Below are 27,008 nucleotides of genomic sequence, written 5' to 3'. Positions count from 1 at the left end.
AAAGGGCCAAGTTTGAAGACCCCTGTACTAGACTCAAACTGATGAAAGAGAGAGGAACAAATGTTTAGAACAGGTAATCCTTCAGCAGGGACAAAGTTTTACCAAGGTTTGTTTTTCTACGATCAAGAATGCATTTTTAACATACTTTTAAAAGCTTCAACCTTATTGACATCTTGGAATATCTGTGCGTGTGTCCCATACTTGCATTCTATACATACGAGTCCTAAACATTTTTGTTCTTGAATAAATCATATGTGGTTTAGTAGGACTTATTTCCCGTATAAATTTACTTCAGATTACAGTTGCAATTCAACACCCAAAAGTGAGGTGGGGGGAGCGGTCTCTGCTTAACTGAGGTGATTAGTTTTGTGCCTAGAGTAGAAGCTCACTGATGGCTATAACATCCATTTTATTCTGGCAGGGCTGCAGGCCTCAGAACAGCCTTGCATTCGTAAACCTTCCTTTTTAATCACCACAGATTTAATACTTGTTCATAATATCACTTGGAATTTTTAATCAGCATGTTTCATTTGGAAACCCTAAAACAACCCCTGTTTGGCATTTGCTCTACAACAGCGTCCATAAACTGCCTGCTCCTATCTACTAAAGAATTTGTGGTTTCAAAGTTGAGGTCTGCTTTTAATTCTATTCCATTTTCACTTGCTGACTCATAATTGGGAGGGGAGTGATACATCATTTCCTCTTGATTTTTCCTTTGTAGGCAGATAAAAATCCTGACTTCCATAGGCAAATGAATATTCTGAGAAAAACTCCTGATGTTAATTTGAGGTGTCCCTTTAAAGCAGTGTCCTAGACATGACTATCTCATCAAAAGACTTGCTATTCCATAGCTGCACATTCCATCTTAAAAGTTTAATCAAATACAGATGCTGTGGCTTTAAAGATCAGCTACCCTGACCCCACCCCCTTTTCTCTTCTCCAGTCTTGTACATGGTTTAGCATTAAGCCTGGGGGTGGGGGGCAGGAATTCTGCAGTGCTAGAAAGTTTCACACACTACTGACCTTATGTATGCTTAATAGGCATTTTAGAATGTGCCATTGCATTAATGCACATTCAACAATTTGGAGAAGCTGAAAGACAACACGTATTTTTCAATGATATATTGTTCAATCTTTAACATGTGATGTTATGTTGTGTGTAACACTGTAGGTGTCAGGAAACATATTTGAGAAAAGAATATTGGCTTCTAAAGAACAGATGGAAGTTGGTGCTCGTTTATTAACTAGTAAGGGCTGGCAGAAAAGTCCAATAACTTGTTTCTTGTACACATAAGAACAAAACTAGATTTGTTTTTCTCTAAACCCTGGAAATGCAAGGGCTAGGACTTCTTGGATGTCTTTCACAACCTTCACAACTTCAGATAATGTCACTGGGTGTCCAAAGTAGCCATTGGGTTGTGGATAAATCTGTACCTCATCCCCTTCAATTTCTGAAGCATTCTTGTGCTCCCAAATCATACAATTGTAAAATGTCTCACCTGTCATGGGGAGAGAAGGATTCTGGAAACTAACAATCTTACTACCTTTTCCTGTGTCCTCTGCCTGCTTTCAATTAGAATAGAGCTTGGAGGTCTTCTAGTCCAGGGGTTCTCAACCTTGGCAACTTTAAGACTTGTGGACTTCAACTCCCAGAATTCCTCAGCCAGCTTTGCTGGCTGAGGAATTCTGGGAGTTGAAGTCCACAAGTCTTAAAGTTGCCAAGGTTGAGAACCCCTGTTCTAGTCCAACCCCCTGCTCAAGCAGCAGACCCTATACCATTTCAGACAAGTGATTGTCCAGTCTCTTCTTAAAAACCTCCAATGATGAAGCACCCACAACGTCTGAAGGCAAGCCGTTCCACTTGTTAATTGTCCTCACTGTTAGGAACTTTCTCCTTAATTCCAGGTTGCTTCTCTCCTTGATTAGTTTCCATCCATTGTTTCTTGTCCTGCCCCCTGGTGCTTTGGAAAATAAGTTGACCCCCCTCTTCTTTGTGGCAACCTCTCAAATACCAGAATACTGCTATCATGTCACCCCTAGTCCTTTTTTTCTCTAGACAAACCCAAATCCTGCAGCCGTTCTTCATATGTTTTAGTCTCTTTGACAGTGACTGACCCCTAATCAGCTCCATCAAATTTCAAGGGACTTCTGATGAGTAGATTGATTGCAGCAGAGTGAATGAAACCATTATGAAAGAATTTGAAATGCAAACCTGTTTAAATTAAAATCAAGCTTCACATTCTTGTGCCTTTTCATCCCACATAACAGCTAAAAGCCATTTTGGTGGGAATGGAGCAAAAATCAATCATTTCTGTTTGCTCCCCATTAGGATAACAGGTTGATTTGGCCTTGGGTTGTTTGCTTGTGACTGTGAGAACTTGCTTTCCAGGCTGTCTCCCAGCATTCCTTCCTCTTGGGAAGGGTGTTTTTTGACATTGCCAGAGAACCCCAGCAGTTGGCACTACATGCCTAGTCTATTGAGGAGGGAGGGTTTCTGAATGGACTTCAGCTCTGTAACATTATGGAGGGGCTCAAAGCCAGTGCTGCCCCTCACTTCTTCCAAGCTCTACCACTTCTGCAGGTCTCACTGGATTCTTTCTCCATTTCTTAGATTGTTCTCAAAGCCTCTAAGCTGCTGATCAGCTTATGTGCCGGATTCAGAGGACTCATCCTTCCTGGTTCCCAAAACCAGGAAAATTATTACTTTGACTAGAATGAATAGGTTAAACAGGTATACTCCATGGAACAGGGAAGAAGCCTTAAGCCCTACTATCTAGCTAGAAGAGGTTCCTTTTTGCTCCATCTCTGGTGACCAAGAACACATGGAAGTCAGTAGTCCAAGATTTATTGCAGGCCACATCACCATAAAGGAATCTAAACCACTGTTCTGAACAATAAGAAACAGGCAAAGAAAGGAAGAGTGCATTGGGTGCTATGAATGAGCCAAATATTGTGAAACTAAGGGGGAAACCACTTTACCTTAGCAAAGATGTCCAACCTTCCATCAGGTTTTCTATTTTCTCTGTGGTCAATTACTGGGAGGATGGAATTCTGTTCTCATAGTATTCACAGCAAGCATTCTCTAGGGAAAACTGTATCACTCTTCAAACATGGCATTGCGTCTCTAAGGCTTACCGCAGAGTCTGTGAAATGGTGCCAGGGAGACTTTTGAGGTTTAGGGCAAAACTAGGGGGTGGGGGGGATGGTGAATAAATTAGTAGTGAAGGGAAAGAGATGGAACCACCCAAGCCAAGCTAATCAGCACAGAAGGGCAGCTTGCCAGCGGCTTTATTAAGGCTGGAAAAGTTACCGTAAAGGAATGGCATAATAGGCTTGAGAGAAACAGAGATCAGAACTCTCCTTTTTCATATTCAACATACAGAAACCAAGGCTAACTATAATCATTGCACTGAACGAATAGCACATCCGTACAGATGTTATTTGAAGTAAGACATACTGTGAATATGTATCTATTTTTCTTCAAACTTTGCAGGATTAAACTCGACTTTTTTTCTTTTTTAGCCCCATCTCCTTAGGTCTATCCACTATTCTAGCAGAGCCAAAAAGTATCCTATTTCAACAATCCTGTCATCAGTCCTGAATGTCTCTTCTTTCACACAATGAAGCTATAAAGGTGGTTTTCCCAAGTCTTGGAACACTTTCCAGTGTTTCTTTTTCATAATGATAAAATTACCTTTTATCATCCTGGATATCTTTAAACGGATATATCTTTCACTTTCCTAGTTGGGGTGGAGGGTGGGGGGGAAATGGATGGAACTATCCTTCAGCTTCTAAAGAGATACGCAATGGGCTTACTAAAAAGGCCAATGCAATTTTAGGCTGCAGCAGTAGAAATGTAGTTTCTAAATCAGGAGAATAGTTCCACTCTGTTCTGCATGGTTCAGGCTCCACCTTGGTTATTATGCCCAATTCTGGGCACATTTATTAAAAGGCTTAGACTAGTGAAAGTAGAACAGCTGCAAAATAGAGGAACAACAATGCTGAGGGACAAGAAGCAAAAAGTTATCAAGAGAGACTGGTGCAACTGGATATGTTTACCCTCCAGAAAGACAACTGAGGGGAGACATAAGAGCAGTTTTCAAGTCCTGTGCAGACAAGATTAAAGAGCTGGTTTAATGCAGCAACTGGAAATGGTCAGTAAATTGCAAGTTCTAGTCCTTCCTTTAGATATGAAAACCAACAGAGTGACTTTGGGCCAGTCACTCGCTCTCAGCTCAACCCCCCTCACAGGCTGGTTGTTGTTGGGAAAATAGAAGGTGGAACCATTATGTATACGATCTTGAGTTGTATAAAATAAAGGAAGGATACATTTAAAAAAATAAACCACACACATAAAAGGCACACTTCATCTGAATTGTTCAGGACCTTAAAAATGATTGAAACCTTAAGAGGGCAGATTCAGGTTGAATGTTAGTTAAGCAATTTGGAAGCAGAACCAAGTACTATAAGAGGTAAACATATCCACTTCACTGGATATATTCAAATTGAGGCAGAGAGTCAGCTGTCTGGGATACTTTGGAGGCCTATATCTAGCAGGGAGTTGTACTTGATTATCCCATATCAGGGGTGTCAAACTCGCAATGTCACGTGACGTGTCGCGATATATCGTGACTTTTTTTCCATTGCCGGCAATGGGGTGGGTGCGGTTTCGGCATGACGCATCAGGCCAACGGTTTGACACCCCTGACCTATATGCTCCTTTCCAAATATACAATTGGAAAGTTCAAAAGTTAAATTTTCAACATTTGCGGAAGCCCTGAAGACAAGAAAAAAACATGATACATAACTCAGAACCTTTACATACTTCATTCAGAAGTAAACAGTCTCTGTGCTAAAACATTCCCTTCTATTGCTAAGGTTCTTTGATCTAATCTAACAAAAAGTCTGCCAATAGAATTGTGCATGGTTCAGGTCAATCCTTCTAAATATTTTTTTTTACCCTGGAGGAAACTTTCAAATAATTTTCAGATCAAGGAAATTTCTGCATAAAATGGGGGAAAAAATCACAATGCAACGTACTTCTTACCTGCATAATCCACATTTGACAATGTTTATAACAATGGCAAACTTGCAAGTGCTAGTATTGTATGGCGTGCAAAGATAAAAACACAAGCAATGTTTTGTTTATCAGGATCCAGGGGCTCCACAGAAACCTAGTTAAGGCCAGATTAACTATACAGTGATTAGGAATCCTTCCCACGTCCCAACAGTGAATTATCCAGTCCACAGTAAACTGATTCAATTAGTGTATCTCAGCCTTGTGAACTTTAAGTTATCTGGACTTCAACTTCCAGAATTGGGAGTTGATAATAATCTTGTGCTAAATGTTTATGATGTTTGATTTTCATTGCAAGAGTAATGTGAAATGTCTCTCTCTCTCACACACACACCCAAAGAAAACAGAACCTCTCATTATCCATTCTCTCATTTTGCCATGCATTGTTTTCCCTTGATCTTGTGGTGAGCTTGGAAGTTATCCACTTCTACATTATCATACTGCTTTGACAGTCTCATTGTCAAAATATGCTATATAAAAACATTCAGTCATCTAGTATGTCCTATTCTAAAGCTACTTCTAGTTTTGGTGATGCCAATCTTACAAGCATGGAGAGAGGAAAATGAAAAAAAGTCATTCTCAAGTGGGGCATAGTATAGTATCAATTTCCTGACAGTTAGAACAATTAATCAGTGGAACAACCTGCCTACAGAAGCTGTAAACTTCTTCTCTAATATTATTTATGGCCCAAAGACCCAAAGCTAGGTAATAATTTTCATCAGTGACTGAAGTTCCTGTTGATAAAATTCATCCTTTTAAATACTTCCCATTTTAGTCTCTGAAAACAAATAACTTCTAAACCGTGGTTGGTCTTTATAAGCTGAGTTAGCACAAAATATAGTGGAATGTGATATTTGAATTGCCAGCATTTTATAGCAGTTCTACGGGGGCTTAATGATTGAAGATCATCTACCAATTCCCACTTATATTGAATGGCAGAGTGTAAAAAAAAAATACAATTATTAAAGCTGACCATGAGTTGAAGCTTTATATACAACTAAATCGAAGGACTTTTGATATGTGTATGGTGCGCATGCATGCACAGACCCAAATCAGTCACTGAGCTGAAGAGGTGGGAAAATTAGCACTATGAGAATTAAAACCAGATATGGTTTGACAAAACAATTCCAGTGTGAAGCATCTTGCATACTTCTTGATCATTTTAGCCTTTTCTGCACAACTTTCCAGAGTAGATGGTGGAAAAAATGGTCTCACTTCTCACCACTGAGCCACTTCTGAGGTATGACATAATTCCCTCACTCTCCTGGAAGCTCAACAGGAGAATGAGACCCATTATTCCCTCAGGGCCAGAGAAAAACAAATGGGTCATTCCCCCAAATCTTACTGAGGTCAGTTAAATAATAAAGATGGAAAGGAGCAAGACGGTAATCACGATTTCTGTCAGATCAAATGTAAAAATACATATATCAAAGCATCAATCTTCCTGAGTTCCACTCAATTTTCCTTAGTTTTATAATGAAAAGAAACAAAAGGTGTTTGTAGAATGGGTAAAGTATCAGTACAGGACTGGGAAAATATGAATTCAGATCACTAAATTTCTGTCCATTTAACATATACAGAACATGTCACATTCTGTCGAGAGACGTTCTCTGAGGATGGGCTCCAGCACGACTCTGGAAGTTTGAAAGACTAAACCTCTGAGACTAAACACTTGTTGGAAGTGTTACAAAACTCTTATGTTGTTTTTGCTTTAGCGGAATAACATAGTTACCATCTGCAAAAACAAATCAGGTTTTTTTTTAAAAAAACAAAACTTCATCCCAGCAAGCCAAATAACATTTGGAAAGGAACTGTCTTAGCCACTTAATGAAAATTCAAGAAACGGGGAGTCCAATGAAACCACTTTATTCCATAGTTAGATGGCTGTCATAAAAAAGGCCTCTTCCTGCCTCTCAGTCTTTTTACCGCTGCTGAAGATGCCACATGAATCTCTCATAGATCTTATTTTCACAAAGATGTAACTAGCACTGCTCTTTAGAGCTCTCCTGGCCAATCTATGGAATACTTTGAAGGCAATCTTATTATAAGCAGTATGTCATTGTTTGATTTTGTCGCTAATCAAAATGAAGTAGTATCATAGAATCATAGAGCTCTATGATTCTATGATACTACTTCATTTTGATTAGCGACAAAACTAACCCCCTGCCCAAGGCAGGAGTCCTTATTCCATCCTGGACTAATGGCTGTCTAATCATGTCTTGAAAACCTCCAGCAATAGCTCACCTATTAACAGCCACAACAAACTGAGATAGAAACAGATCTCAGAGATAAATGGAAATAATAAAATCTATTCCATCCATATCCATTGTAGCGTTGGTCACTAAATGAAAAGTTGTATGTCAAGGGCTACCTATCCCATCTACTGGGACTAAAAACAAAGGCCTTGTCTATGATGGCACCTCCCAATGGAATGTCACTCCCCTGGGGATAAGATTGGCATCCACCTTGATATTTTCCTGGAACACCCTGAAGATGTGGTTCTGTTGGGGATCCTGGGGACCCCATATTGATACGGAGCCAATCAAGTGACTGGTTTGATTATGCTTGTTGGGGGGGGATTATGGATTTTATATTGTGGATTTTTAATGTTGAAAGCCACCCAGAGTCACTTTGAGATGGGCAGCTATATGAATTTAATAAATAAATATGTAAAAAGGAAGCAATAATATGAAGCACAATGTAGTACACACTAAAAGATCACAGTACAGGTAGTCCTCTCTTAACAACTACAGTCATTAAGTGGGACAGCACATGCCCAGACTGTAATTGTACTGGCATTTTCTCCATTCACTTGGAAGCCCGCCGTGAAGCTTGCAAATGGTAATCATGACTGTGGGGATGCTGCAATGATTGTAAATCACATTAGTTGTGAAGCACCCAAATACTGATTGCATGATTAAAGGGATATTGTGATGGTCATATGTTCAAGTCATTAAGTTACTTTTTCAGAACCATTGCAACTTTGAACAATCGCCAGACAGAGAAGTCAATAACTGAGGACCACCAAGGCTATGTTTTTAACTTTTTCAGAAGGGAGATAACAATTTCATCCTAGTTTGACCCCCTCCAACTACCAAAACCAGACGAAAACCAGTAGCTTTTCTCAGCATGATTGAACTGGTTGGGCCAGCACTAGAGGGGAAATGCAGTTCTGCAGGAAACCCAGTGCAAGCCATAAAGAGAAGGTAGAAGGAACTATTTAAACTGAATAAGTGATGCACACAACAATACATGTAGATGCAGAAATGTAAATTGTTGTATAGTTTTATAATCCCAAGAATAATCCATACATGAACAGTATAATGGAGGAATGTAGCTCACATCAGGCTCAAGGTTTTGCTTACAGCATCACAGAAGTAATAAAATCAGTTAAATTACAATTCTCATACATTTGGAGATTTTCCACGATCTGCCAGAGTAAGGTGCAAATTCCTTTCTAATTAAAACTGAGGGCTAGTAAATCAGATGTGAAGATGTATGTTTGTTGGCAACTTTTCTACTATCTGTACCAATGCTCCTCTAGGTTGCTTTGTTACAGTTACCAGATCTGGACTACAAAAATCCAGATATTTCTTAGATGGCAGCAAAAAGATATTGAAAACTCTTAACTGCCAGAGAGCAGTCTCCCACATTTGGTTTCTACCTTTCTTCACACAAGGGAAAATCGGAGAAGATGCATTTTAAATTAAACATATATTAATGTTTTATGCAGAAAGGACATTAGGAACAGTATCACTAAATCAAATGAATTAACACTAGCAGTTCCGGAACCTTATGGAACCATCGACTTATCTTTTTTTCACTATAAAAGAAAGTTGCGCAAAACTTTCCCGCAGATCATTTCAAAAGGAAAAGAAGCAAGGGAAAACATTTCTGGATGTGGCGTTGTTTGCAGCTTCCTGCCATACTTCGTGGGAAAGAAGACAAAAGCGTTCAAAAGATACCAAATAGCTAAAAACCATATCCATCATACTTTTGGGAGAGAAAAATCAAACTTTTGGGTCTGCCGGAAGAGGCCAAGGGGGGCAATTTCCAGACCTTTGGAAATGTCACGAGGCAAAGAAAGAGAAGGCAGGGCGGGAACTGAGGTCGGGTCATAATCGGGGACCTCTTCAGCGGCCGGCCGGACCCGGCTTCAGCTCGCCCTCCAGCCGCTTCGCCTTTTGTCTGCAGCAGCGGCTCCACGAGGGAGGCGGAGCCTCGGCGGTAACTTTGGGCTCCCCTAAACCACCTTTTGTTGTCAGCTGGGCGTGACGTCAGAGGCCGCCGCCGCCGCGCCAGGCAAGGTTGTGTCCACATGTGACCAGCTGAAACTAGTTTGGAAGACACAAAGGGAAAGCGAGGGAGATAAGGAGCCGATAGCAGGGCAGGCGGGGCAGCGGAGCCAAGCCAAGCGGCCGGGAAAAGCACGAGGCAGCCTTCCGCCAGAGACGCACCCAGGACGCGCCAGTTCAGCCCTCCGCATCCATCCAGGCAAGTCCCAACGGGCGAGTTCCCACGGCGCGAAACTTCGCCGTTGGCCCGGGAGGGGCACCCCAAAAAGAAAAAAAGAGGCAGGAGGCGCCTCCGAGCCTTCGCTCTGTGAAAAGAGCAGCCCCCAGCCCGTCCCGTCTTCGCCTCCCCGGACCCCCGAAAGGGCAGGGTGCAGGGCTGGCTGCGTTTTTTTTCCAAAAGAGCTTCTTCGCTCGCTCTTCCTTCTCTTTCGCGCGCCCACGTTTCAAGGTTTCCCCGGGCGAAAGTCCCACCTTAAGGACGCCTCTTTCCAGCTCCGCTTCAACGGAGGCTCTCCAAGAGAATGGCGGGGGGGGGATTGTCCGAGAGGCGGCCACGAAGTTGGGGGTGGTGGTGGGAGCGCCGCAGTCCGCCTTTCGCCACCAGTTGCGTGGCGCCCGCCGAGGCTCTCCAGCAGAGGATGCTCCCGTTAGCCAGGAAGTCCCTTCCTCGGAGAGCAGCGCGCCTGAGTGAGCGCAGGGCTGGAGGGGGAAGCGACCTGTTGGGTTTCGATCCCGAATCCTCTCGGTTTCCCCCCCCCCCCCCGTCCTGTCCTCGAGTTTTGTTCCCCTCGGCCTCCTGTGGGATGGAGAGGTGCGCGGGTGGGTAACTTTTTGCGGGGCAAAATTCGTTTCCAGGCAGAGCTTCCTGTGCGTGGGTCCTTGAAGCCTCGCTCAGGAGCCACCTGTACGGAGCTGCGGGCTGTCCCGAGTCAGCCTTCTACAAGCACCCCGGCGGAGATTGAGAATCCCAACAATTTAACAATATCTTTAAAAGTCTGTGTTGGTGGGCGTTGAGAAAAGGGTTGGAATAAAACGTCTCTTTGCTGGATCCAGTTGAAGTAATTGTTCGCCGACCTCTGGGTCCCTGATGTGTTTTCCTCCTTGTAGCTTTTCTGCTCTGCACCAACTTGCTCGAACTACCTGGAAGATAAGTTTCTTTGAGCTTCATGCTAGTTAATCAGAAAGACCAAGACCGATGGGTAAAGGGGATGCCTGCACACACTGAAAGAGAGAGAGTGGTAAAATGAGGGTGGAGGTTCCTTCTCCAAACTTGGTTTCCAAATATTTCGTTACCTGGTTAGGTAACATCTTCACCAGAGTTTAGCCCCTAAATTACCTAGCCTGGTAATGAAATGTTTGGAAGCTAACTCACAAGTTCGGAGAACAAACCTTCACCCTCACCCTACACCCCAGCTACAGATATTCACCACCGTCACAAGGGTGGTAAAGTTACTGTGTAAGAACACAAGAACAATCTTGCAGGTTTGAGACTGGCCTTAGGTTTAGCATTTTGTTTCTTACAGTGGCCGGTCAGCTCCTCCACAAGGAATGAATATGTACCCTTTGCCATCATTGTTCCCCTGGTATTTGCTACCCCCAGCTCAGAGATAAAAGTGAGTCTTCAAGATGAATAGCTCTTGACAGACCTGGTCCTTAAGAGCTGTGACTGTGAATGGAGTTAAAAGCTTTGTGTTAAAATCTGTGTTAAGTGCCTTTTATATCCATTTCTGAAGTACCACATCTGAATTCTCCTGCTTTTGTTACTGCTAATTATGTGGGCTAATGCTGTAAATGGTACTTAGGAGTGGAGATCTATAGGTATGTGGGGGGGAGAGGGTGCTCCTGATAACTTTTTAAAATATATATTTTTATTAAACATTTTTTTAAAAATGGAAGATTAAAAACTAGTACAACCTAATATAAAATAAGAAAAAGAAATTAAAGAGAAAGCCAAATGTGCAAGGAAGGAAAAAAAGTAAAAAAGTAGCTTTCAATCTTCTTTACAGCAATTTATAAGCACAATCATAAAATTGCCTCTTATTCTATGGTTACAACATATCTGTTTTATTTCTATAATTTCTCCTATTATAAAAACCATAAATTATTTTTTTCTGTTTTACACAAAATGTGCATAAGGGGTTTCCAGTCAGCAATAAGCATAGATAGATATTGGAGTGTAAGCATTTGCAAGCAATAGATGCTCACAAAGGGACAAAGGGAGACAAGTGATAACATGTGTTTGTGACATCAGGATAGGAATCCCATAATTTATGTACTTGCATCAAACATAAAGCAATTAGATAACTTGGGAGTTGCATCTTAACATTATTATGAATGTGTTGTCATTTTAGTGTAATTTTGAGTTGCTTTGAACATTTGTATTTCAGATTCCTTCCAGGTTTAGCAGTTCTAAGTCAGTTCTAAGTAATTTAAGCTGTGAACTTTTGTTTAGACAAACCCAAAATATTTTATGCAGCAAGGAGAAATTTCAGTGATTGCTGGCATTTCTTTAGGATAGGCTTCCTAAAATCTTGTTCCTTGCTTATTAACTAGAGAGGATAGGACTCACCACAGAAGTGCTAGAACTTGAGAATGTAAACACTTTGGAAGAAAGTTGTTTCTTTTTAACTGGGCTGCACTTCTGTTCACAAATTCTTGTATCATTTTCAATGTAGAGACGTGAGTTGGGTATATTTCACCTCATGGGAGGTTCCAGGAAGGAACTATCCTCATGAAAATGGGACACCTTGTCCCACAAACATATCCAAATGGAGTGTTCTTATTATGGGGAAAAAAGAGGGTGATTGTATCATGCTCTGATAGACCTGATCATTGTTTGCTTAACTTTAGGTCCTTACCTAAGCATAGGTTTAATTAACATGGGCAAGAGAAGGCACACATTTGTTTACAAACCATGATAAGTATTGAGATCTTTGGTTGTGTTTGTTTTGGTTCACCTATCTTTGAAATCATGTTTTAATCATATGCTTTTCTTGTACTTCCCCAGATTATACTTTGATAATGCACAGTTTTAGGGTTCCACTTGCCTCTGATTATGTGTGGAGGGAATGAAAAGTACAACATTAGATTAGCTTCATCCCTTTTGACATTCTGGAAGACTCTCAAAACTTGGTAAGGTTACCAAGCCTAGGGCTCCCGGGAAACCGGAGATAGATGGCTCCATTGTAATGGCCATTTTTATTTCTCTCCACCTAGGGATTTGTATATTTGTTTTTAATATTGTTTATTTTTTAATGTAGATTTTTACATTTTTTATACCAGTGGTGGTTGTATCTGTGGTTGTATCTGATTGTTGTGTGCCACCCAGAGTCACTTTTGACTCTTTTTTTTTCAAATTTAATTAATAAATAGGTACATCACAAAAATATTCCATCGTATTATTTTCCTGGGCAATCTGTCTAGGCAACATTCTCAGTGATCAAAAGGATGGGTCTGAGCTATCCAGTCATAATATCCTATCAGGGGCTTCTCCAATCCGGTATACCCCAGATATGTTTGCTTGATACTGCAGTTCCCGGTATCCTCAGCCAGGTTGAGGAGGCCTGCTAACAAACCCACTCAACTTTAAAGGCTCACTCTGCAGTAATAATTCTTTTTAATAATAATAATAATGATAATGATAATGATAATAATAAAGGTGGAAGGGACCTTGGAGGTCATCAAATCCAACCCCCTGCTCAGGCAGGAAACCCTATACCATTTCGGACAAATGGCCATCCAGTCTCTTCTTAAAAACTTCTTTTCTTCAGCTCTGTGTATCAGAAATAGAGCATAACCTATTTTACTTTCAGTGCGTAATCCATACATTTTCTCTCCTAGTATGCTGTCTGGAATTTTGATTGTCTTGTTGAGTGTTTTGAAATGGCAGTGGGTAATTTATTGAATTCATGTGTGGAGTGTTGGTTCAGCTTATCAGATAGGGGCGAGCCATGCAAAAACTGATCGATGAATGTCACCTTTTATTTGCTAGCTGGTGGGCATGATAATTGGAGGGAATGAGCGCACATATGGTGGAAAGTTTAGTTGTGCAAACCAGATGCAGCAAAGTCCCTAAGAAAAGTGTAACTGTGCATCTCTACCACTCCCATTAACTTCAATGAGGTGCATTTCTCAATTTCCAGCTCTCTCCTTTTTCAGGCTCCTGGAAATTAATTTGATGGTAGGGAAATAATTTACGAGGATTTAACTTTACGAGATCACTGCAATCCAACAATTATATAAAAAGTGGAGCTTAATTCCTGGTGGCTGCACAGATCTATCTAGGGAGATTGGAGGTGGCTGACATGGCTTTATTTTGAATGATTGTATATCTTTGAAAGAACAGAGGTGAAAAAAAGGAAAGGCTGAGAATAAAGAAAAATAGGAGAAAGTGGCAGGAAAGGCAGACTCTGAAACATCTCAAGAGACTGCCAGGGGAGAGGGCGATCCGGAGTGGGAAAATGGAAGAACACTGCATATTATTGAGTTGTTCTGGGCTCCAGAAATTTGAGAAGGCTCAAGCAAAGAGTGGGGAAGTGGGCAATTTTGCATGTGTTTCACTAAAGAGAAGGAGTAGCTAATGATTGGAGAGGGGAGGTGGGGGCCGCGATGGGGGAGAGACACACAAAGAGAAACAGGTAAGACAGGACTGGGGAAAAAGATGCAGTTGTTCTCAAAATGGAGTAGAAAAAATATCCCAAAGAAGTCTGAACAATTAGGGAAAACACCTATCCTTTGCATTCCCTGTAGATGCCAAGTGTGCGTTTATGTATTTAAAGAAAATTGTCCTGGAGTTTGTCTGTTTTTATTCTGAATTGTTAGAGAATCTCAACAAATATGATATGTCCCCTAATTTAGACAAGTCTCCAAAGTATCTGTTGATTCTAAAATATTCTGTCAAGAGAAGGTCAAGTGAGTTATACATAGTTATGAAAATGAATTCTTCTTTTTCCCCATGCTGGATCAAGAGTATCTGGATTTTTTTCCCCATTCCTATCATTTTAGCTATATGTTCATCATGACAATCATGGATTATTTGGGGAAAGGGTAAATGTTACACTTATAAGTTTTCCTTTAAAAAAAACAACTAGAAATATAAGATCTACCAAATAGAACATCAGGTAAAACATAGACTCTTAAGGACAAGTTGTATTAAATACAAATCATGAAACTGTCCTTCTAGTTTTACTCTACTGTAAAAACCCTATAGTTTCATAGAGATGTTAGTGAACCAGGAAAGAACAATAGCATAAATAAGTAATCAAATTATAGCTGCAGGTGTTGACACAATAACAGGGGCTGGATATGTCGATTCCTCAGTCACAGAGCGGACAAAATCTGGAGGGCCAGTAATAAACTATTTTTTTTCAATAAACGGGATGGTTTTAATTTTTTTTAGCATGCTGTGTGGCACAAGGCTCCAACATTGTCTTTATGTCTAATGATGTCTGTGATAGGTGTCTTTAGCCCAAGTTTAGCTGGACTGAACCTGCCCAAAAAGAGCTAAACCACACAGGTTCTACAGAATGTCCTAGAAGCAATGCAGGCGTCTTGTTCTAATAAAGCAGCGTTTAGAACAGGGGTGTCAAACTGCCGGCCTGCGGGCAGGACACGTCATAAGGAAACCACGCCCACCCCCACCCCATTGCCGGCAATGGGGAAAAAGCTCCAATACGTCGTGCGATGTCACGTGACATTGCGAGTTTGACATGTCTGGTTTAGAACCTTGCAACATATGCCCCTGGTGACAGGAGCTCCTGAAATGAAAGAGCTTGTTCAGCAGCCATTTTGTTGGACTTTCACACTACATTTCCAAAATTTCAAACGTGCACACACATCCCAAAAGTAGGATTAATGTGTTAGTTTGGGATGTTAAAGGTTTCACTTCATATTCATACTAGTCCTTAAAAGCCACCATGTTTAATCTAGACCAGGGGTGTTAAACTGCCAGCCCGCAGGCCAGACATGTACGGAAACCACGTCCACCCCATTGCCAGCAATGGGGAAAAAGCTCTGATACGTCAGGTGACATCGCAAGTTTGACATGTCTGATCTAGACTGATGATAAATAAAGCATATGGTAAAAACATGTCCGTATTTAACAGCTTACTTTTCAGGTTTATATTCTTACATGCTTGTACATTGACCTTCTGCAATCTTCAGAATGTGTTGGGACTCCCCAAATTTCTAGCTGTTTTGGACAAACTATTAGAATTCTGGGAGTAGAAACACACATAGGCTAAAGCAATTATTCACAAACTGTGGAACATGCATGGGCCACAGTTCCTGCATTTTATGTCAGCCAGTTGCCTAGACCAAAAACTGCTTGTGCTTCAGCCTCTGCTTCCTCTCATTTACCACCAGTCACCAAAATGGATCAGTGGCTGAAAAATGGTTCACTGAAGTACACAAGTGATCCTACAATAGCACTTCGACTTACATACTGCTTTACAGCCCTCTCTAAGTGGTTTACACAGTCAGCATATTGCCCCTAAACAATCTGAGTCCTCATTTTACTCACCTTGGAAGGATGGAAGGCTGAGTCAACACACATTGCTCCAGATTCAGTAGTAAACAAGTGTACCAAATAAATACATTTTTAAAATTCAAAACAATTGATTTATAGGAATTTTTAAAAGTGTTAATGGTGAAACTTTACTCTCTAGATTTGCGTATCATATCTGTGATGGTTCAGTCAGAAGTGAATTTATTAAATTTAATACTATAGTTTCAGCCAAAGTCTTTTAGAGCCCATATAAAAGAATTCATTGCATGCCTAAGAATTCATCTGATTAAGAAGGCATGGTGGAGCAACTACAGTTGTGTTTGAAGTAGCACCTGGAGTAGATCTTTGCTTGCCAAACTTGACTGGGCAGAGAAAGTCCAAGCTAAGCTCTTTGTTATTGTGCTTGGCACCTGCAACCCCATTCCAACATCACTTGAAGGTTTTCTGTGGATGTAGTCCAGGGTTACTCACATCTTTAGCAATCCTAAATGTTGCCAAAGTATGTCTCAAATTTCAGCTTCATCTCAGCCAGTAAAGCTGAAAAAGGTTGTAGGAATTAAGTATGTTCTAAGATGTAAGTATACTAAAAGTTAAATATCGAAAGGTTAAATATACTAAAAGGAAAATATTGAGTCATTTGGAAAAGGACAGTTCCAGGAACACTTTTTATTTTTTTTAAAAAAAGCTTTGAAGGAAAAGAAAATTTGGGGTGATAGCCCATACATTAGATTTTTCTTAACATTAATCTTCTCAAATGATTTTATTTGGCTGCATTGATCTGTATATCTATATATTATATTTCAGAATGCAGCAGAATAACTGCCAATATTTTAATTTTAATTTTCCTGGTTTGCAAATAGATAATTTTATTGTAATAATTAGAAAAATGAAGAAGAAAAACCCCTGCCTCTAAAACTATAAAGGAGGATAGAGAATATTGTTTGTATCTGTACAAACTATTTTCTTTCACTGAACACAAGGTGAAATTTGTGAATGTAAACTCAGTAATATTTTAAGAAAAAAGACGTAATTATTAATGTTTCTTTGTTAGCTTTCTCTTTCTCTTCACTTCTGATGAATTTGTAGTAGCCTTGAGTCCATTCTTTATTTAAAGTTATTGAAATATAATGTAGAAAAAGTTATCTTGAATTTATCTCAAGACAATTGTTGTCAGTTTGATCAATTAGAACAGTAAAAGTAATGTGAACCTGATATCACATCCCCCCAAAAGTTTCAGAAGACATGAACCTTGACCTGATGTCCTGCATTTGAAGGATGCATGATGAATTTCAACATTCTGGCATGAAAACAGTGCTTTTAAAGATTGCCCAGGCGATTATTCCTCTCTGCCAAATAACTGAGTTCCTGTACTTGCCCATAATATGCTTATCTTTAGCATACCTTCTACAGTTAAATAGCTTAGTTCAAATAAGTTGGTCTTGTCTTAAGTTCGGTTTCAGATAGTAGACAAATCCCATAAAGTAAAATAAAATTATTTTCCTTTTCGTGGTTTCACCTGCTACCTAGTATGTTGCAGCAGATTTGTTGTGTTTTTCATTAAAGATATTACATTCTGTTTTCACAAAGCTGGGAGATCAATCTCGTTTCTGAAATAATTAACGAAATGGAAGGAGATGCATTGCTGAATCTGGAGAGAAGGGTTTTTTGCAGACAGAAATAAAAAAAAAAATCATGTAAGACCAAGTATGCTCATGGAGTGTATTGGAGCAAGAACAGCGGTTCTTTTCTGGATGTTGAAATGGTCAAAGAAAGATTCAGATTGAGGTATTTCTCCTGCCTGTCTCCTGAAAAAGGAATTCAGGAAAGCACAGAACCATAAGCCACTGAAGCACCATTGAAACATTTAATAAGCAAGAGTCAGGTGGTAATTGGAAGATAATGAAATCAAGATGATAGTATAAAACTAGGTGTATCCATGGTAGGGCTGGGCTTATCATTTAAAATACAAGCCAAGTTCAGACATTCATCAAAATCTTCATAAACCACGATACTATGAACATGTAACATTAATCACTCATGTTCCCCTCTGTTCCTTAATCAGTTTTCAATATATTAAACATGACTTGCGTTCAGACATAGTTCCTTCCTATACCCATACCAAATAATTTGAATAGAATGAATGCCCATTAAAAATTTGGCAAAATAAGCTAAGATTTATCCTGATCCAAGTCTAAATCTCTGGCATCCTAATGGACATTAAACCACTTTCTTCAGTTTGGTTTTAAGAAATTTTGCCTTAGTGGAAGATGATATTGTGATGCCAAAGTAGGTGTGTCAGAAAATGGAGACCCAGAATTCCATTTTTTGTTCCTTACTAGCAAAAGTAAGTTTGGTATGGGGAAATCTGGGTGATGAAAGATTAACTGAAAATAAACAGTTAATGTTTCCCTGCTTGTGGTAAATTATGTTGTCATCACAGTCAGAATAAGCTTTTTATGCAGGAGGAAAAGCATATATCAACTGACCAAGGTTTTTAACAAGCTAAAGAAAATTGGATGGCATCTCATGAATTTTCTTGTTTGGCCTTGGGACAGCTAGTTAAAATATTCCAGTTCAAGGACAGGGGTACAATTGCCTTTTTAGATTATTATTTTCCTCCTTCCTTGTCTCTAGTTGCCATTATTCCCATTTCCTCTCTCTCTCTCTCTCTCTCTCTCTCTCTCTCTCTCTCTCTCTCTCTCTCTCTNTGTGTGTGTGTGTCTGTGTGAAGAATCCCACAGGGCATCAAATTCCTTTATCTGGAGAACCCTAAAAGGCAATTTTCCATAGTGAAAATTATTAAACAAAAAGAAATATTAGTATCTTCTTGTGGGGGGAAACGTGCTGACATTTTAAAAGGAAAAAAACCTTAAGTTTTGCCACATGTTTGATCAAGTTGCACTAGGAGTGCCTGAAAAATGGGAGAAAGTATAAAACAGGCAGAATGCGGAATTATTTCAGACAATATGCCTGCTGCTACTGATGCGATAGAAAGGAAAAGTTATATCTGCCTATTGTTCCCCAATACCAAACCAGAGTGGTACAAACATGCACAGAACCAGGGCATCTTCAGAAAGAGTTAAAAACATTTAAGAGGGTGGTTGCAACTCTAAGGGCCATCTTGTTTTTTTTTTAAAAAAACAACTCCTGTCCCCCATAGATACACCTGCATAGAAGTACTGTCATACCTGCATTGCAAAACTAATGTGAGAATTAGTCAAAAGGGGGTGTTCCTCCCATTAAACAATGCAGATAATATATTCACCCAGACTTACCATACTTGCCAGGTTTGTTTTTTTTTTGCAGGATTTCAACATTTCTCCCAAAGGAAATATATACCAGAAGACAAACTCTATGTAGAGCATGTGGTGTTTGGGGGCACAAAGCATTAGTGACAAAAATTAATGGAGCTAGAGCAAAGAAGTGGGCAAATCGAGGGCAATGACAAAAATGTGATTTTTGTGGATTGAATTGCTCCCTATGGTATTTGGGACTAAAAGTCACAATTTGAAAACCACAATTGGAAATGCCATGGGCATTCCAAGCCTTTATTTGGCTGCATGTGGCCCTGGGGCTAAGGGATCACCCCTCTCTTTTAAAGATGGGCTGGTACCCAGAGGAAACAATGAGACCAGCTTGTTCAGTGCCTTGTAAGCTCCCCCCAACTGCAGCCTTTCATGGCTTGTTGCCATCTAAGAAAGAAGCAGCAGACCTAGCCTCTGGCGTGTCCATTGTTGGACATTGCAATCAGAGCCGAGTTCAGATTTGGGCTGCTCTTAAGGCTGATCTGCTGCCCTTGTTTGAAGGGGGCTTTGAAGAGAGTTGCCTTGGCTGTGTCCTAACAGGCCCTTTGCTTTCCCTCAGGGATGCTTCTCTCGAACGGGAGGAGGGTATCTGCCTTCAGCCTGTGTAATTCTCTGTGACAGGTCAATTCAGAGGGAATCTGACAACTTCTCAGCATCAGGTGCAGCCAATGGAGCCTCAGTAATGAGGTGACCTGCTCTCTGGGAGGGGGGGCTGTTGAGGAGGGAGCAAAAGTGCTGATTGTGTCTTTCTTTCTTTTAGCCACCCCTCTTTCCCCTCCACTGAGCACAGCAGGCTTCAGCCTGGTCTCACCAATGGTGGAAAGGGGGGGGGNCCTCTACTCTTCTCCACCCTCTCCATTTCGTTGCTTGGGATGTGGAGGAACACCGATTAAATGCCCTGTGAGTGCATTTAATGAAAGACATGTGCTGGTTAGATTATTCAGCATACTGGATACCCTTGGAATAGTTGGAAACCTTAAAAGAAAATACAAAGTAACCTGATGTGAAAAAAACCAGTAAGCCTTCACCCTTCTCGGCACCTTACCAGACGTCTGGATAGAGTTTCAAGCAAAGTTACCAGACCTCATGGCCAGGCCCACCATTTAACCCTTGCCTGAAATCAGTTTCATAATGAGCATCTATTCAGCACTCTGGATTTAGCAGTTGTATAGGCCAAGTGAACAACTGGATTGGATATTTTATTTTAAAAACAAAACACAATTCACCCCTCTGGCTCCTGTGGCCAGTGGGCTAGAGTTGCAGCCTCCCATCTCGTGCTCTCCAGATGTTCCTGTGTTGCCCTCTTCAGCTGGCAGCTGTATTGCTGGAGGACACCAGCCTGGGAAAGCTAAGATCAGAAAACCGATCACTCTGTATGTCATAATGGCCTTTTTTCTAATAACACTTAAAATGAATGAGCAAAAAGATGCATGTTATTAAATTTATTAAATTTCTAGCCTGCTTTTTGCTGATTCATGGAGTTTGAATTTTATAATTACAATGCTAATGCGGGGAACTTGAAAACTTTATTTGATAGAGTATTGCCCTCGTTTTTTCAGTGGGTTATTTTTTAACCACATTGGAGTCACTGAATCTGCAACTGAAATTATCCATTTGAGCAAAGGACTGTAATTGGCTTAATCAAGCAAATCCTTAATGGCCATGTTTCTGCATTCAGGAGGCAAATTAAAAGGCTCCACATCATATACTGGTCATTTTCGTGCCCCTGCCATACCACTGAAAAACCTTGAGAAAGAATGTCTTGGCTATTACAACTTCTGTGCAATTGAAACCAAGAGTTTTATTTCCTGATTTATCCTCACATTTTCTGTTTGTGTGGGAGACCCAACCAAAAGATTTTACTGTTCCTTTTAGATTTTATTCCTTGATCTACTGTTGGCTGCTACTGGCTATCCTGGGTAAATAAATATTGTATTTGCACCCATAAATAGAATCACCATTGTGGAGTTCCATGTATGTGGGAAGTTTATAAACCTGCATGAAAGAAGAATGACTAAATCTTGTTTGCTGAAATAAGTCGTTGGAGGAGTTGGAAGAAAATGGCAAAGTAACAGCGATTGAGCAAAAACAACCCCTGCACCGTAGCTTTGTGCATGTGTGCCATTCCTCTTCTTCGTGGGATGTGTGTGCACATACACAATTTGGTGGGACGGCTTGTTTCCAAAGACTCTTTGTTGGGATATGGTAATAGGCTGACATTAAGTGAACCAGCAGGGGGAGCAGCCTGCCTTCTAAAGCTCCCCACGAGATCTGATTGTGGCGAGCTTTTATTTTTAATCTTCTGTTTTAATTCTCAAAACTGCCTGTCAGGGTTTCTTTTCCCCCTCTGGATTCTTTTTGAGATACATAAAGGCTCCATAGCAGCAGAGATCTCCCTAGCCTCAGGAGCTTTGGCAGAGACGAGGCAGCCTGCTGAGCTCCAGATAAAAGAGAGACACTGGGAAATCAGGGGACAGTAGCAGCCACGGAGAGGAGTGGGGAGTAGGGCCTGGCTATTGCCAGCCACCAGACCCCACCCAGCTTTTCCAAAAGTAGGGGCAGCATAAATCCATTGGCAGGTTTGTTTTTCCCAGTTTCCCACTTGGTTGCGCCACATTTAAAGTCTAGGAGGGCCAGAGAGGGGATGCTATTTGGAAATTGGGGGGGGGGTATGAATTTTATCTGGTTTTTGTCCTCTCCTTTGGGGAGCTGCATTGGAAAGGCCCCTTAACTGGACCTTTAAGACACAACTTGTAGTAGTGAATGGTGAGTGAAGGTGTAGAGTTTTGTGAGGCTTCCCTAGGACAACACAATACCAAAAAGGAAGTCCAACTGAGCAAAACAGAGAGAGGGCAGGAGATAAAGAAACTGATAACTAATAGCATTGTGATGTAAGCAGATAGCTCAACCAGGAACCACTATATCAGGGGTAGGCAACCTTGGCTCTTTTATGACTCGTGGACTTCAACTCCCAGAATTCCTGAGCCAGCACAGCTGGCTCAGGAATTCTGGGAGTTGAAGTCCACGACTCATAAAAGAGCCAAGGTTGCCTACCCCTGCACTATATCAAGGGTGTCAAACTGCCGGCACACCGATTTCATCATAGCAAAACCGCACCCACCCCATTGCCGGCAATGGCAAAAAAAGGTGCAATACATCGCGACGCGTCATGTGACGTGGCAAGTTTGACACCCGTGCACTATATAGTCTTCAGTAATTTACCACTGTCCTTTGCAGCAACTGAGTAAAGATGTTCTATAGGCAGCAACTTATAATAAGGACTAGGATGATATGATTAGTAAGAATAAATTTAATTCCTGTACTTAATGGACTCCTGCTTTGGCTACTACTGTAAAGTCAGAGGCACCTATTACAAATAGGTAAATGATTTTACAGGATTTTGAGAAAATCTACGTAAATTAATATTATCTACAGCAGATGGCAGTATCTAATTGACCTTGGCTAATCTTGAAAAAGTTAAGCCAGGGCTCCAATATTTGGATTAGGTTATTATTTGGAATATCCAAGTTATAGGCTGGACTGGGAAGACAAAAAATATTCCAGAGAAGACAGTGGCAAATACTGCTAAGAAAACTGTATGGATACAGTCAACTGGAGGACATATTTATCTTTTTAGGCTAGATTAAATTGAAACAAATACAAAGGAGTATAATAATAAAAACCACATATTGTTGAAAAAACCCTCAAAGAAATATATTGAGTCATCGACAGCTAAATACAGTATTTATCATTAGATAGAAATTAAAATTCCCCATTGTTTACCAATAATATCAGCTGCAGTACGTATCAAAGGGGAGAACATAATTAGCCATTTGCCTAAATTGGTTTTTAGCACTGTGCGAATTTATGCAAAAAGTGGTGATGTTTCATTAGAGTTATTTTCTTTGTTTATTTTAAAAAGGAAACTTCTCTCATCTTAAGCATCTGCTTCTGTTCCCTTGAATGAAAAAAGCTAAATAGATGATCCCAGTGCAAGGTTTAAAATGCTAAGCATTCGCCAGCAAATCAGAGCCTTAGGGAAATTGGATGAACTTGAAATAGCAATTGTTTTTGGGTTTTTTTTAAATGTCCTTTTTCTCTGAATTTAATTACAACTTGAATTACTGATTTGTAGCATTTGATATGTTTCCTGCTGTGGTAACGAAGTGATGAAGGGAGCTTAACCTGTTGCATGTTTACATTCCAGGCTGCACAAGACCCAGGAACCATGTCAGCAGAAAATCATATCCCTCCCTTTTGTCACATTCCTCCATCTTACAGCTCTTTTCTTGGGATTACGGTAGAATATATATTTGTGCCAACAGTGGTTTCAGTGTTTTTCCTCTTACAGAATGCAGGCCCGTGGACTCTTTCTCCTTCTGGTTTTTATGCTCCTGGCTGTATCTTCAGAAGCAGGCAAGAATAAGAAGGGTGAGTGTCATATTTGTGATTGGTAAGTCCCTATTTACAGTTGGCTATTTTCAGAAGACATCTTTCAGTGAGGCTTTCAGTAGACTAAAAAGTACAGAAAGCAACATATCTCTTCTGGGTACTAGGCTAATAACCAGGGAGATGGTAAGCTCTAGTTCTGCCATAGGCATGAAGCCAGCTGGGTGCCTTTGGGCTCATTTGCTCTCAGCCCTAGCAAGAAGGCAACGGCAATGGATTCCCCCAAAACGTTGCTAATAAAACTGCTGCCATGCAGTCAGTGGAGTTGGTACTAATTTGAAGGCCCCAAAGAGCCCTCCATGCTGCTTTAGGTGAGAGGCTGCTTTTAATGGTTCAAGATAGATTATAAGAAAAGAGAAGGCTAATTCTCGTGAGTCTGAAATGACGGCCTGTTCTTCATGCAGACAAGGTCAAGAAAAATGGTTCCGATTGTGAGGAATGGCGCTGGGGCCCTTGTATCCCCAACAGCAAGGACTGTGGTGTGGGCTTCCGTGAGGGAACGTGTCAGGATGAGACCAAGAAGCTGAAATGCAAGATTCCATGCAACTGGAAGAAGGAGTTTGGAGGTGAGCGTTCATCTGGCTTAGAGGAAGATGATGCAACAATCTTATCAGAGCCTCAGGAAGCCAGCCAAATTGTTTTCAAGTTTAAATGTGAGAGAATAAACCCAAACACTTAATACCTGCATTGCATGTCAGCCCATTGCTTGCTTCTATGCAGTATCCGTTTGCCTTGGTTGGCTCTGATAATTGGCTTCTTCCATTGCTTCTTGTTATGTTTTCATATTAAAAGCATTTTAATCATATCCTCTGGCTTCTGAGACCAACTGATCTTTTTAGAAAGAAATTATTTTTAATTTCTGGCAGCTGCAGTTCTTTTGCCATTTAAGAATATAAGAAGCTTCCCTTTGTCACATTAGCCAAGCAGTCCTGATAGCTCTGCGGTGGATGGCAGTGGTTCATGAGTTTGTGAAGTGTGTGCTCATTTCCTGGGCATCTGGGTTGTTTCTCATTTTAGAAAAAAAAAATGATGGTGAGGGGAAGTCAAGCTGGATCTAGGTTTGTTGTGGATCCTGCATACATCTAACTGTTCTTACTTCTCCCCTAGCTGACTGCAAGTACAAGTTTGAGAACTGGGGTGGCTGTGACCCTGCGACAGGTCTGAAGGCCCGTTCAGGTACTCTGAAGAAAGCTCTTTACAATGCCGAGTGCCAGGAAACTATTCAAGTGACTAAGCCCTGCTCTCCCAAGACCAAGTCAAAACCCAAAGGTCAGTGTAGTTGTAGAATAGCATTGGTAAAGCCTTTGGTGCTTTATTTTGCATGCCACTAAGTGATACCAGAATGGAAATGGTTAGCATTTAGAAGGCTAGGAATTCATGGATGGTTATTCTGGTTGCCAGTCATGGTTCTTATTATAATTTCTTAGGGTTCCTTTTGCCCAAAGAGATTCTGGTCTGTTTTGCACTCTCCTTAGTATCCATAAAGGTCCCTGGCCAAGTTTGTTTATAACGTACTTTGGAGAGCTACAAAATACAACGCTCTTCAAAGTACATTATAAACAAACTTGGCCAGAGACCTTTATGGATTCTAAGGAGAGTGCCCATAACAGAAAGTGCACAACAGTAGTAGGCTAAGAAAGTAATATGGATGTGCTCATGTTGCGTCCAAAGGATTTGAGATCACCCACAATCCTCATTTCTTCTCTCTGTAGGACCTCCTGGGGGGGCATAGTGAGACCTGGAAAAGATAAAGCAAACAGCACCTGTTCCAATGCCTAGAGATTCCCAACTGGCATTCTGGTGGTTATAGGTTCTCCATATCTAGTGGGCAGCAATTGGGGAAAATGATACAAACATCTTAAGTTTCTCACACAGAGATTGGGAGTGCAGGAGCCCAAAAATAACAAGTGTGGCTTGGTTTATGTGCCAGACCCCCCAAATGGGTCAGATGAGCCATAATCAATTGGCAATTATGGAAAAGCAGATGAACCTGCCAACTCAAATAAATTATGGTTTCTTTGGTTTGGGTGTAGATTATGTGAAGCCTGTCAGGATAGCTTAAAACTATTGTTTATGGTTGTTTGTGTTGAACAGATCCAGCAAAGTGTGTTTTATTCAGTATCTGATTTTTATGCAAATCATGGGTTGGTGTGATGCAGGAATATAATCTTCATGTAATGTGTCATGCTAACGTTTTTCTTCCTTAATTGTTTCATGCAGCCAGAAAAGGAAAGGGGAAAGACTAGTATGATGGATACAGTCCCACCATCTTCAGGGCATGGTGCCTGAACCCACTTGGATACACGCCACTTGAAGCTGCAGCTTGGCCTCTCCCAGCTTGGCAATACCTTACCAAACCCCATTATTCTTCAGCCTACACAACCTTATCTTTAACTGCAACATCCTTAGTTTTATAGCATGCAGGCCCACCCTTTCCTAAAGAAGTGTGTTGCTTGCCTTTCCCTTAACTTCTCTTCTACCTCCTGTCCTCTCTGCTCTCTGTGTTGTCCCAGTATCCTTTGCTCTGGTTTGCTTCCCTGAATGCAGCATGATGTTTGGAAATGGGCTCAGCTGCAACCAGGTCTTGCTAAAGCTCTCCACCTGTGGGGTTCTTTGTCAAAGCCAGATGGCTTTTTGGCAGCCTCTTGCAATCTTAGCAATGCCCGTGGTTTCTCCACATAGCTTCCTCCGGTCATAAACCAAACCTTTCTTTAAGGCACCCCAAGGAAACCCCTTTCAAGGAATGAGAAGGGATGTGAGAGAAATCACAGTAGAAATGGGATGGGGAACCATATCTGCCTTACCTCCCTAAAAGAGGCACTGTGTACAGTAGGAAAATGCAGACCTCTTTGGTATCGCTTTGCACTCCCTTTCCCACGGACGAAGTGCCTACTTCCTGGCATGCTCTGTGTGTATGTGCATGCACACACCTTTCCCTTCCCCATCTCTAATGCATATATGTTTCTTCATAGGCAGCCTTCCCATCTGAGGAGCAGCACAGCTGGGTAATCTCACTGAGCTGTGCTTGCTTGCTCTCTGCCCACAAGACACACCTTGCCTTCCTTTCAGCATCAGGAAAGGATCCCTCAGAGCCAATGAAGCTGGTTCCCCCTTTTCAGTCCCTTTTGTCTGTATTCCTGCTGGGATGCTGTGGCCTTTCCCTCCTCTACTGGTGCTGGGTAAACCCTGTCTGCTTTTCACAGTTTCCCCCCTTTTCCAATAAAGATCTTTTTACAAAAACAGTCTGTTTCCCTTTTGGGTCCTGTTTGTACAGTTGCTAGTTTGAACAAGGAAAAGACTGGCTGTACACAAATGTAGCAGCAGGTAGAAAACAATGGATGTAATTGGTATGGGTACATATAGAGGCATTGTCCAGT

At 41.0% G+C, this 27,008-nt stretch overlaps 1 protein-coding gene across 1 annotated transcript; it reads left to right on the top strand.

The window, feature by feature from the left end:
• The first annotated feature begins 9,364 nt into the window (after positions 1-9,364).
• On the top strand, positions 9,365-26,874 carry MDK (midkine). The gene is made up of 5 exons (XM_015817219.2): positions 9,365-9,571; positions 23,534-23,613; positions 24,036-24,197; positions 24,739-24,900; positions 25,852-26,874. The coding sequence occupies exons 2-5, from the start codon at positions 23,535-23,537 to the stop codon at positions 25,875-25,877; spliced, it is 429 nt and encodes a 142-aa protein (XP_015672705.1). The 5' UTR covers positions 9,365-9,571; position 23,534; the 3' UTR covers positions 25,878-26,874.
• Positions 26,875-27,008: the final 134 nt, after the last annotated feature.

Source organism: Protobothrops mucrosquamatus, unplaced genomic scaffold (assembly GCF_001527695.2).
Source record: "Protobothrops mucrosquamatus isolate PMUCROS unplaced genomic scaffold, P.Mucros_1.0 scaffold564, whole genome shotgun sequence".
In the NCBI taxonomy this organism is placed as follows: Eukaryota; Metazoa; Chordata; class Lepidosauria; order Squamata; family Viperidae; genus Protobothrops; species Protobothrops mucrosquamatus.
The sequence above is the reverse complement of the archived record's forward strand: the minus strand, read 5'-3'. Positions and strand labels throughout refer to the sequence as shown.